This window comes from Carassius auratus, chromosome 10 (assembly GCF_003368295.1).
Source record: "Carassius auratus strain Wakin chromosome 10, ASM336829v1, whole genome shotgun sequence".
Lineage (NCBI taxonomy): Eukaryota > Metazoa > Chordata > Actinopteri > Cypriniformes > Cyprinidae > Carassius > Carassius auratus.
Genome location: NC_039252.1, coordinates 3,198,801 through 3,211,702, shown reverse-complemented (window position 1 = coordinate 3,211,702; position 12,902 = coordinate 3,198,801). Strand labels below are relative to the sequence as shown.

At 37.0% G+C, this 12,902-nt stretch overlaps 1 protein-coding gene across 4 annotated transcripts in view; it reads left to right on the top strand.

Annotated features, from left to right (window-relative positions):
* Positions 1–756: 756 nt before the first annotated feature.
* The window catches only part of LOC113109573 (A-kinase anchor protein 2-like), a 97,684-nt gene continuing 85,538 nt past the window's right edge, over positions 757–12,902 (top strand). For 3 of the 4 annotated variants that reach the window (XM_026273220.1, XM_026273218.1, XM_026273217.1), the window contains exons 1-2: positions 757–960; positions 7,992–8,037. In XM_026273220.1, the coding sequence (XP_026129005.1) occupies positions 851–960; positions 7,992–8,037 (156 nt within the window). In that variant the 5' untranslated portion in view covers positions 757–850. Of the gene's footprint in view, positions 961–7,729; positions 7,873–7,991; positions 8,038–12,902 lie in introns of those variants that run through there. The other variant, XM_026273219.1, reaches the window with a different exon arrangement.

Here is a 12,902-nt window from a genome sequence, read left to right as displayed (position 1 = left end):
AAATATGTATGTCCAGACTTAAGACAGTCACTGCAAAGGATTTGCAATAAAATATTAAAAATTAATATTTTATCAATGATTATGTTTATTTGTCCAATTACATTTGAGCCCCTGAAAATGGGGGGAGGGGAATAAAAATGTTTGCAATTCCTAAGTATTTAATGTTATGCTTTTTGTTCTACCCCTTGAAATAAAGCTTAAAGTCTGCACTTTAATTTCATCTTGATTTTTCATTTTAATTTTAAAACTATTCTGAGCCAAATTTATGAAAATTGTGTCAGTGTCCAAATCAACAGTATACATACTGCATATATATATATACTGTATATATTCCAATTTCTATGTGTATTCATTACAGATACTCACATTCATTCACAATGTTTGACATTTATTGGTCAAACACTAAACATTAACAATAAAGAATCTATAATTATTTTGACAAGCCATTCACAGTAATATGGGTCAAATGTGGAGTCATGTAATATGAATCAGTAATGCATAAATCGAAGGTTACTTTCGATGTGATATATGTAATATAGTTTGAGTCTGTAGATATGATGATGTATTTCTAATTACAATTACTGTAATATTACATTCTCAAATGAAAGTTCAAAGAGAAGCACAATCTCTACCAATAAAATCAGACATTAAACAAATGTGACCCTCCCTCCCTCCTGTCTCTCTCTCTCTCTCTCTCTCTCTCTCTCTCTCTCTCTCTCTCTCTCTCTCTGTCTCTCTCTCTCTCTCTCTCGTCCTGCAGGCTAGACAGAGTGGAAGCTGTGAGCTGCAGCATCCAGCATCCATCTGAAATCTCAGGAAGAGCTGGAGGAGAGCCGTCGATCCCGATGTGATGCTGGTAACAGCAGCGGAGAGCAGACGAGGAAAGCCAGAGAGCGAGGAAGAGGGAGAAGACGCAGCCATGATGGGCACACCTCTCCGGAGGAAAGCCCCGGCGTATGAGTGAGTACTTCCATTTTTCCTCACCCTCCCTCTGTAGTGTTGGACATCTCGGAGCGGTTGCCATAGCAACGGCAGCCAGGGCGGCAGGAGGAGGAGGATGATGATGCAGCAGCTGCTGTCTGCAGTCGTGTGTGTGTGTGTGTGTGTGTGTGTGTGTGTGTGTGTGTGTGTGTGTGTGTGCAGTAGACATACATGTAATGTGTCATAGTGTCATTGGCAATCAAATCATCAGTACGAACAAGCATACAGTAGGAATGATGAGATCGAATTAAAATAATGTTGACTACCATTATCTGTTTTGGGGTGTTGACCTCTTGTCCAATAGGGAATTAGTGCAGCAACTGCAAAGGCAATTGTGAAATAAAAAGGACAGCCTGTATAGCCTCTTGGGTCTATCTAATGCACATAAAACCAAGAACTGGCTGAAATTTCAAGCTCCAATCTGGGGTTTGTTACCTGAAAGCATCATTAGCAAACTGTGGTTCTGTCATTAGCACCAGAGTTCATCGATTCTGGGTTTCCCAAAAATGTAGTTGAAATGAACATTCGCAAACCCGTGTGCCTGAAACTACATCTCACAAAACTGGTTATAAGCACAGTTTCCTGTTATAATGACAGATGGACTTCACCCCCAAAAAATGTTTTTTGAATTAATTTAAATGAATTAGGTTTTTTTTTTTTTTCAATCAGAGTCTTATAGCTCCTCCCCCTTCTCAACATAATTAAAGCTGTGACATTCCACACTTTCCAAAAGTGTGGTTTCCCAAAAAATGTTCTACGAAAAATCCAGATTTTTCTGCACTTTTTTGTTTTGGAATTTTCCATGTGAACACCCTACTTGCATTATTTATACTACAAAACATCATAGGATAGTGCATAGGTACACAATGTGGAATGCACTTAGTGGCTACCATCAACTTTTTGGTTACCGGGATTCTTTAAAAAAGTTTGTTTTCAGCAGGTCAGGGTGCACTAACTTTTGCCAGTCCGTTAGTGAAATTTGGTACATTTTTTTTTTTTTTTTTTATAAAAATAAAAATTTCTGGACTTTAATCGATTCTCATTTTTAAGAATTCAGTATAAATTCTTAAATCCCAAGAATTGTTTAGTCTAGCCTGTTCAAAGTTAGGCTAATGAACAGAACAATTAAGCATGCCTCCCATCCAGTAAATCACAATAAGCTTTGTGGTTTGTTACTTTTTACTATCTTTATTTTTTTTACTATCTATATAGTAAATTTGCAACTACATGTCAACTAGTAGTAACTTACTCAAACAATCAGCTTAGATATTTACTGATCCTGTATTTACATATTTGGTAAATAACCATGTAATTAAAGAGTAATGTACTGTATGTCGGCCAGGCATTAGCGTGTGGTGGGTGCTTACTGTATATTGTCCCTGAATGTCATTTTGTAATAATTGCTTATTGATTAAATAAAATTTAATTTATGCATTTAGCAGACACTTTTATCTAAAGCAACTTACAGTGCATTCAGGATAACAATTTTTACATATCATGTTCCCGGGAATCGAACCCCCAACCTACCGTTTCAGTGGACTGAATTCATATCGATCTGCCTTATAAACCATGCTAAATTCATAAATTTTGCTTGTCGTGCCTTTGTGACATTGTTGCAGTCTGCTTTGAGAGTGCTGTCCTGATAATAAAAGAAGGCCTGGAGCCTTTGAGTTTGTACAGAGCACTTGCGCGACTGCTGCTAATTTTGCATGTGTGTGGAATGTGACAGCTGCAGTCGCACAAGTGCTCCTTACAAACCGTCCACACACATGCAAAGTCCTCAGAGCTAAACACAGTATCACTCTTAATTATAATGATATATATGAGATGTATAACTGTTTTGTTCCATACTGGTGTGTCCAAGTTAAAACCTAAATAAAAGTAGGTTTATAATGTTTGAAATAAATAGAAAAAGTAGTGTAAACAAGATTTGCGACACTTAGAGAATGCAAAACGCTTAATTCTTAAATGGTGAATGCATTTCCAAAATGCAACTTTGATACTTTTTCCTTTGCTCAAGGTTCAAAACATACTCAGAAACCAATGTCTTAAGCTGTAAATGGGATGATGATAGCGTAACTACACACGCCACAGGCAATAAACATCTCTCTCGCTGTTGACTGCCATTGAAAATGTTTTCTTCTTTTGCACACTATGTAGACTTTCATTAAGATGGATTAAAGTGCTAATGGATAGCTTTCTCCAGGTATTACAGACCTCCTTGGGAGGCGCAGGAAAATGACGGCCTGACAATACTGATTGGTTGATGGCACCACAAATCTACGGCAGAAGACTAGAAGAAATGCAAATCAAGACCACCAAAAATCAAGGACTGCTCAAATATCTGCTTTACAATTAAATTATACACTTATACATGTTGATTCACTGAGAGCTAAGTATTATAATCTTAACTGGCAGTGCACTACTTCAGAAATAATCCAGACCAAGAGCTCTGACAATCTCCAGATCAACTGCAGTCATAAACACAGAAAACACCAGGCCACCGTTGTCATTACAGGAGACTGAGCAGAGTTTCTTTCTTGCTAAAATGTTGGATAAACTAATGTTTATCCAACAAAACTACACTGTTTTGCAGACCATCTTCCTGGAAAACATCCCCTCATGATCGTCACTTGAACTAAACAGCTTTGCACAAAAATGAATGATAAACATTACCTTAAGAGATTCGAAAAGTATGTTTTTCGGCCACAAAAAATTGGTGTTCAGAAACTTGCTGCTTGGCTGTTTTTAAACCTCTCTGGAGTGCACATGGAAAAGTGGTGGCTTGATTTATGTTCAGCATTTATATACTAAACCACCAACTAAACAAGACATGAATCATGTCTGATTACTGCGGATGATGATTGTGTTTGCAATCATAGTTAACGCATGGGAATTATAATCACCCCTAAATAAGTGACTAAAACATTTTGACATGTAAAGCTTCCACAATTTTATGAATCCAAGCTATATTTAAAAGTATACTATTGAATATAACTGATTATAGTTAATCTAGATTACTCAATCAGATTCCAAAAATGTGGTAGTTGTAACTGGATTATATTACAATATAAAATGTTCATAGATTACAGTTACTGTTTATGGGTTACATGATGAGATATTATTCATAATTATTAAATAATTTTATGTGAAATGTATTATTTGCTTTACATTTTCATAACTGAATTAATTATTAGCTTTTCATTGAAATGTAAACACACTTTTGTTCTTACATTAATCACAATTGGAGTCATTTGTTTATTTAAAAAAAAGTTTAAATATTCTATAAGAGTTTCTTGCATGTGAGCTAAAATTTGGCAGGAATTGCTTGAAAGTTGTTATAACTGGTTATTAATTAATTTGTTAATGAGTTATTAGTCAATAATTAACATTTCACAAAGGTAACATTAGTGTAAAGTAATGGGTTAAAGTTATGAGTTACACTTTAGTTTGGGGATAAATTCTCACTATTAACTAACTGTTAAATATGACATTTGACTCAATAAACCAATAAACTCCTAATATTCTTCTTATTAGTGGTTAGTAAGGTCGTTGGTGAATTTTGGTATGAGAACGAATCAGTGATATGTTGGTAGCACTTTATTTTACAGTCCTGTTCCCCATGTACATACTATGTACTTATTATAGTAATTACAATAACTATAACAATAACCCTTAACCTACCCCTAAACCTAACCCTAGCCCATTTAGTTACCTTGTATTACCAGAACTTTCTTAGATAAATACACTGTAAGTACGCTATAAGTATATGTTAATAAACGTACTGTAAAATAAAGTGCAACCAATATGTTCTAATAATCAGCCAATATGCTAGGAATATGCATGCTAATAACCAAGTGTTTAATAGTGAGAATTGGTCCCTAAAGTAAAGCGTTATCGTAAAGTGTTACAAGATTTGTAACACTACTAAATACCAGTCAACATGAAGGAAGGTATGTTGTCTGCCTTCTTTCTGAAATGGAGACATTTCAAAGACTGTGAGTTAGAATAAGCATGAATTAATATATGTGACATCTGTCACCCTCTTTAGGAAATATATATATATCGATATCTACAGCAAGTAATATTACTGAAACCTTGTAGAGAGCAAAAATTGTCTGGAAAATGTTATTAATATAAACAGCAGGTTTTACTTTTTTAAACTAATCTATGTGTAAATATTGCAGTTGTTAACAAGTGTTAGAATAAAGTGAGGCAGCCCACTAATGGTGTGTTTCACTTTAAAAGTAATTTGAGACTCATTTTGCTTTGCGTTTGCGTAGTCTTCATTTCCCAGCGTATGGACTGCTGCACATCTGGAAGGTATTACTGTGCCTCGCTGGCTCATGGGATGAGGTCACTGTGCCAGAGAAACAATGTTGCTTTTGTCTGTTTCGCCGACTGATGACGTTGCAGCCGCTGGTTGGGAATGGAAAAGTAACACATGCGGTGGGGAGAAGAAAGTCTGTACACAAGTGAACTAGTGCTCTTAAGAATATATATAGTACTATTGAGACTGCTATTAAATCTCTGAAATGTCTTCTAGTGCATCAACATTGACAATGGAAATGTCTAGGTGCAGTAAAGCAACTTCTTAGGTTAACGAGAGGCCATCATTAAGAGATTTGGAACTGAAATGCAAATGAAATCAACAGTCACATGCTTAGTTTAAAAAGAGCAAAGTGCTGACTAGTAACACGGAGAGCTACAGTAAACAGACTGGCCCGAATGTTTCACAGAGCTCTGTTGAATGATTTATTCTGAACTTCTGTGTCGCACAGCTTCTGAAGTCTGCCGTCTGCGAGCGCTGTGTGTTTTGTGGCTTTAAGCCTATTTCCAGTCGTTACGTGCACCTCCAGGAATTTCCTCCATCTACTGATGTTCACTGCTGCTGTAGGTTGCGGTTTCTCTATGAATGACTGCGACATCATGTTGAAATTCACCTATGAAGATAACTCTTATTTACTGCCTGACAAGTAACAGAACATTATTCTTGACATGCAGATACAGTCCTGCAAATTCATTGTGCTGCATTGTATTTGAAACGAAGTTAATTCCAAAAGCACATAATGCATGCAACATCAGAGATAAACATTGAATGCATGATAAAGCATTGCAATATTCATTGTTTATTGTTACTGTGACCTGTCTAAATCATTGTCTGTTGCAGTACAGCTTGTACCTCTGCATTTATATACTGATCTCAGGAAACAGTAATTCATAACAGCCGTTTAGTCTTATATATAGTAACAGTACTTGTACTGTACACACACTGAAGGGTCATTACAGTTTGTTATAATTTCATTCACTGAGTTTCTTACAATTCCCACGAGTCTTCCTCTCGCAGAACACTCCAGACTCAGTTAGTACGGCCTTTTCTCCATATTAGGAGTTCTGAATGTGAGCTTGGATGAGGGAAAGCAGTTGGACCCCGTGTTCCCATTCCCTACTGCTCCCTTTGGCTTCACTGGAGGAAAAAATTAGAACTCAAGATGTTTAGTGCAGACGTTTGGAAGCTGCTTTCCGAATAGAGAAAGCCACATTTGCAGAGACAGTAGACGTGTTTAGAGTCAGCGACTTCTGCAGATGTTTTTATGATCAGATGTTGTCATGTTATGAAGATCGAGGTTACATTAATAATTTTCTATTAGATAGATAGATAGATGGATGGATCTGTAGATAGATAGATAGATAGATAGATAGATAGATAGATAGATAGATAGATAGATAGATAGATAGATAGATAGATAGATAGATAGATAGATAGATAGATAGATGGATCTGTAGATAGATAGATAGATAGATAGATAGATAGATAGATAGATAGATAGATAGATAGATAGATAGATAGATAGATAGATAGATAGATAGATAGATAGATAGATAGATAGATAGATGGATCTGTAGATAGATAGATAGATAGATAGATAGATAGATAGATAGATAGATAGATAGATAGATAGATAGATAGATAGATAGATGGATGGATGGATGGATGGATGGATGGATGGATGGATGGATGGATGGATCTGTAGATAGATAGATAGATAGATAGATAGATAGATAGATAGATAGATAGATAGATAGATAGATAGATAGATAGATAGATAGATAGATAGATGGATCTGTAGATAGATAGATAGATAGATAGATAGATAGATAGATAGATAGATAGATAGATAGATAGATAGATAGATAGATAGATGGATGGATGGATGGATGGATGGATGGATGGATGGATGGATGGATGGATGGATCTGTAGATAGATAGATAGATAGATAGATAGATAGATAGATAGACAGACAGACAGACAGACAGACAGACAGAGAGATAACCAACATTTTGTATAATAATATCAATTTTTATGAATAAAAAAAATGTCGTTCAGAATTGCATAACAGTGAGGTGAAGAAAGGACAACAACATGTTTCTGTTATGGCTGAGCTATTCCTAACTCATCAGATAGTATTAAACAATAGCAAAGATTTGGCAGATGTATGATTTTAATTTGTAACCATGGAGCAGATTTCCTCTAAGCTTGCAGCCACTCAGATCCCCAGTGTACGGCACACCTTTGTTTTCCATCCAAGCTGACACACACACACACACACAGAGAGAGAGAGAGAGTCACAGTTAGGTCCTACTCTTAGTGACATCTCATTGCCTGCTCGCCTGTAGCTCTCTTCCAAACACAGGGGGCGGGTTCAAGACTCTGTCATCTGTCCATTACCCAGCCAGTGACGGAGAGGGAGGGATGTAGGAGGAGAGAGAGAGCGACAGAGAGAGAGAGACAGTCTGGCAGACACATGGCCAGTGAATGAGAAGATCTTGCCCTCAGTACACGGTGTCTTTCACTGGCTTGCTTACTTCAGAGGACCAGGGCAGACTGTGTGCGTGTGTGTTTGTGTGTGTGTGTCTGTTAACTTGCTCACCTTCGGGCCAATACACACAAACACACTTGGGATTACTAGTCTCACAGTTACTGAGATTTCTGCCTTTGTTTTTCCAGGATGGCTGAAGTTGAACTTCATAAGGAAAGGCTCCAAGCCCTGGCGGTAAGTTCTGCGTTGCTTTGTTCTTACACAAATCCTTTATTTTCTTTGATACTAACATAGTTATTGATACGCTCATAACTATACACAAGAAAAGCATTAAAACACTAGTTTGTCTGAACTCATTCCTAAATGAATGCATGTTATGGAAGCTTGTAGATCCAGTAGTTCTGGTGCCATTTGGTGTGTTCTCATTAAGAAAAGATTTACTGTCGAATCACCCGATATGAACCAGAGGGCAAGAATTTGAGATGTGACTAAAAGAGAGACTAAATCTGGCTCCAGGTCAACCGTTCTGTACAGACCAGCAGTGAGCAACAGATGGAAAACTATTTTGGCTACATTGCTTACATCTTTGTAATTCCGTAGAATACACATTGCAAAAATAGGCTGTAGGGACCAGCATGTGTTGGTATTCACTAGGAGCTCATTATATAGTTATCCGATTGAGTTTTGAAGATAATGTGAATGGTGCATGTCCATGCAAAACTTGCCACCACAATGCAAGGCCGTTCTGGAGTGCATTTCCCAAAAGCAACTATCATTGCAAGTTCTAATTGAGTTTAACAGAACCAAAACAATGCTTTTGGGAAATGCATCCCTGGTTGGGTGTTTATACAGTACATGGTCTTCAAGATTTTATGGATATGGTGTCTTTTATCATCCATCTGACAAAGACTGTTAATCCAGTGTAACAGTACACCTCTCTTTTGTCAAGTCACTAACCTTTACGAGCAATATAGTGATGCTTGCCTTTAGAAACACTGCTAATTAAAATTCTTTCAAGTCAATAAAAATTGATTCTTGGCAGCTATGACTGTAGCAGGCTAATGCCTTTTGGATGAGGCTTGAAGAATAAAAGTTTAAGTGTTGAGATAACAGGCCTGTGGTAATGGTGCTTTGCTCAGACAGAGGAAATATAAATCATTAAAGTCATACATTGTCTGGCTGCATCTCGAGCATTGGGGGAGGACTGTTTCTCGAAACAAACCTAGATAATCTAAATAACGTCAGCTAGATTGCTTTGGCATTGAAAGTTAATTTGCCAGAGCAGCTGTTTGGCCTCCAATAGCACAAATTAAAGTAATTGCATGATTATTTTCCCGCATTTTCGAAGGAATTCAGCGCTTTTTTCACATCTGATAGTTGTGAACATAATATACACAACAGTTTTTTTTTACATCTGTTGTTGTTAATGAGTAAATTTACATAGTAGTAATGGTGATGTGAATCACTTTTGCAGCATAATTGCAATTCGTAAACACACATGGGAAAGACTCATAAACTTAGTATTTGGTGTGCCGTGTGTTTGAGTAATGCTTTAACCCAACTATAAAATTCTAGTTGTTTTTCATCAAGTAATTCTCTTCTAGTACTCTTTTCCCAAATAGTATTCATCTATCAGTCACAGAAACTCTCAGAATGATATTTGACCAGCACAAGCTGAAGCTGCATTTGGGTTTCCCCTTTTTTTAATAATAGGGGAAAAGAGTGGCATTAATGAGGTGGTGAAACTTTACGGCGCTGTCTGTTTTGACGGTAGCTCAATGGAAAGCTGTTATAGTCCCATACAGTATGATTAATATTGTGTGGTAGCTTAACAACTTAACTCAAAGTCAAATAGATAAAATCAACTATCTTTGACCCATTGTGCTTTGAGCAGCTGAGATTTGTAATAGATGTAAGATGTAACCAGTGGTGGTTGCCAGTGCTGAAGTCGCACCACAGAGCTAATACGTTGTGGGTGATTGCCAAGCCATTGTTATGAGATTGCTAATGTGTTCTGGGACGTTTTTAGCATGTTGCTATTGGGTCTTTTGAATAGTTAATAGTATTACTAGGTAGTGTCCAGGGTATTCTTGGACACTGAAAAGTTGTTGCATGGCAAAAGAGTCTAGCCATGCAGAGTTTAGTTCCAATAGCAGTCTAAAAGTTTCTATGCGGCATCTGAAAATACCAACCCCACCATTTTGGTATGTAAATCTGTGTTAAAAAAGTGTAATGTCAGTCACAATTCATTTTAAGGTCCAGTTCTCACTATTAACAAACCATTAACTATGACTTTTGGCTCAGTAAACTCCTAGTTTGATGCATAGCAATGGTTAGTAAGGTTTTTGTTAAATTCAGATATTGGGTAGGATTGAGGATATAGAATATGGCCATGCAGAATATGTGCTTTATAAGTACTAATAAACAGTCAATATATTAACAATAGGCATGCTAATAAGCAACTACTGTAGTATACAATTACTGTAGTATCCGAGCGCTGCTGTAGTATTACTTACATATGTAATAGTCCATGCTGAAAAAAAAACAATGGACACCACCACAAAATTTGTAATTATTTTACTGGTTATAATGGAACATCTATTGGGTGTTAACGGAAACTTTAATGGACCCTGCATGTTTCTTTTGGGAATTGGTTGCCTTCAATTGGTGGCTTGTTAAAACCACTAAATGCCAATGGAACATTTCCCAAAACACATTACAGAATACAATTTTTTAATGGTTTTAATGGGTAAAAGTTGATGGTTTGTAATGTTTGTAGTGGTACTTTTAGTGGAAAACATTTGTATGATGATTGTTTTCAGAAAGGGTATACAAAAAGAGTATTATGTCAGAATACACAGTATTTGAATAGCCTGATAACCTGCTACTTCTTCCGGGATTCTGAAGTGCACAACCATTGGATTTAATATTGAGGTCATGTGATATATGTGAAGCTATAAATGGCATGCAACCAATGCCGCAGGTCACATGACAAATCCAACATGGCAGATGTCGTATGTCCAGGTTACTTTAATATTACACTCACATGCAATGTCGAATATCATTTTTTAATGGTTGCACAGTACGTTTTTCATTAAATGTAGTAACTACTGTATGCAATTCCTAACAGTAGTAATCCTGATCCTGATCCATTGGGTCTAGAGCTAAACTAGATTGGCTATAACCCCTGGATTGGGGGTTGCACAACTCCCAAACCCTAAGTATGATAAGATGACTTCCTTAGTAAACACTACAAATTGGCAGCATAATGCACCAACAATACAACATATTTTCATATGTCAACCCAATTTTCAGCAAACATCCTGTATTTTATTATCTGGTTGCAGTTTTATAGTCAAATGCACATGCAATTTTTTATAACAAAACAGTGGCCTGGTGTTTTAACTGAAACTTGTGAAGGTTTGAGGTTCAAAGATTTTATAATGGTCAGTACTTTATGTACATTGCGCTCATTAGAAAGCTTTTAATTTGGATTTGCCTTCAAGAAGGAAAGTACCACAAGACTTTGCTCATGGTTTCCAATTTGGGGTTTCTAGTTTCACTCAATATTCAGCCAACATCTTTCTTAACCCAACCACATGCTTCATCTGGGCTTCGCTTGGTTTCCCAGGCTCTCCAGAAAAGCAAAGCCTGCAGGCTGCATGATGTTGGCCAAGCAGTTGTGTTTTTGAAATGAGCTAAACTAGAAGCTAAACCTCAAGAAGAATACTGAAATGTAGTGGAGTTTAATGGTTGTTATATTCTAATCATATGCTGGCCTGTTGTACATAACATTTATATCTTCATCACTGTGTTCTATCATGCTGTTTTGCTGGGAGCTCTTTATAAATATCGGTTTCTGCTAGTGGTGAATGTAGACTCCCTTGCGTCAACAATGCTAACCAAAAATTGACTGCCTGACTGATAAACTGTTTGATTTTCACTTTATCTGTTTTAATAAGCATGTTATTAAGATACAGATGAACTGATTTTTGATAGGTTTGCCAAACAATTCCCTGTTGTTACATTACAGTAAGTGAGGGTTTGCTAGCTAGCTATGTTTGCCTCAAATCACAGTTTACTGCTGCAGAGGACAGTCATTGGGTCCAAATCTGTGGCTTTTCTTTTCAGTCTATCAAGTGAGGGAATGTCGCTTCCTCAAATGAGAAACGGGTTAGCAGGTTGCTAATAGCGGTACACTGGAGGTGATTGCACATGGGCAGACTTCCCAATTGTCTTGAATGCTTGCAGTTCTGACTTGTTTACATGGATTAATTTAGTCAAGCTCAGGCCTAGACCTTTACTAGAGGCCTCATTTACATGGTGCTCTTGTTAGCGTAGCACAGGCAGCCATTACTATCAGGTTAAATTTAGCTACAGCTGTCTGTGATGATTTGGCCTGGGGTCACATATTTCACAGAGGTGGGGTGCCCCTCAGGTGGGTTTGGATTCCCAGAGCTCTCGGGTGTGGGGGCTCAGCTGCATTTCTAAAAAAAAATATTGGGAACTGTGCTGAAACTGAAAGCCTGTCTGCTAACTAGCACAGCAAAGTCAGGTATTTATGGATGTTGCACGATAGTAACAAACATCAGCACTGATTTATGTCACTTACAGCATCACTTACAAATGTACACTCTTTTTACTTTGGTTTATATTTTGATTTATATTTTCAATTTCTGTTTAGTTTTAGTTTGTTTTTAGGTAGTCAATATAGACTGTAAAAAAGTCGGCATAAAATATTCAATTAGCAATGTCTGAAGTGACCACTGTTCAGTTTCCCACCAATTACATCTAAAGGCATGAGATATTAATTGTAAAAGTCAAATATAATGGTTTTCTGAGCACACCCTCAAATTTCTATTAGATGGATAAAAACTTAACTCACGCCACTGGACGAGGCACTGTTTCTATGTGGTTTTAGGAAAAAATATGCAAAAACTTGCAACGGTCCACCTGACCTGGAATGTGATCAAAATGATGTCCAAACTGGATGCTGTAACAGCATGGTGTAGCTCTGCTGACATTGGAGAGAACACATTGATCGAAAATAGCCTATGAGCACATGACAACAGCAATGCACTCATACCAGCATGTACCGT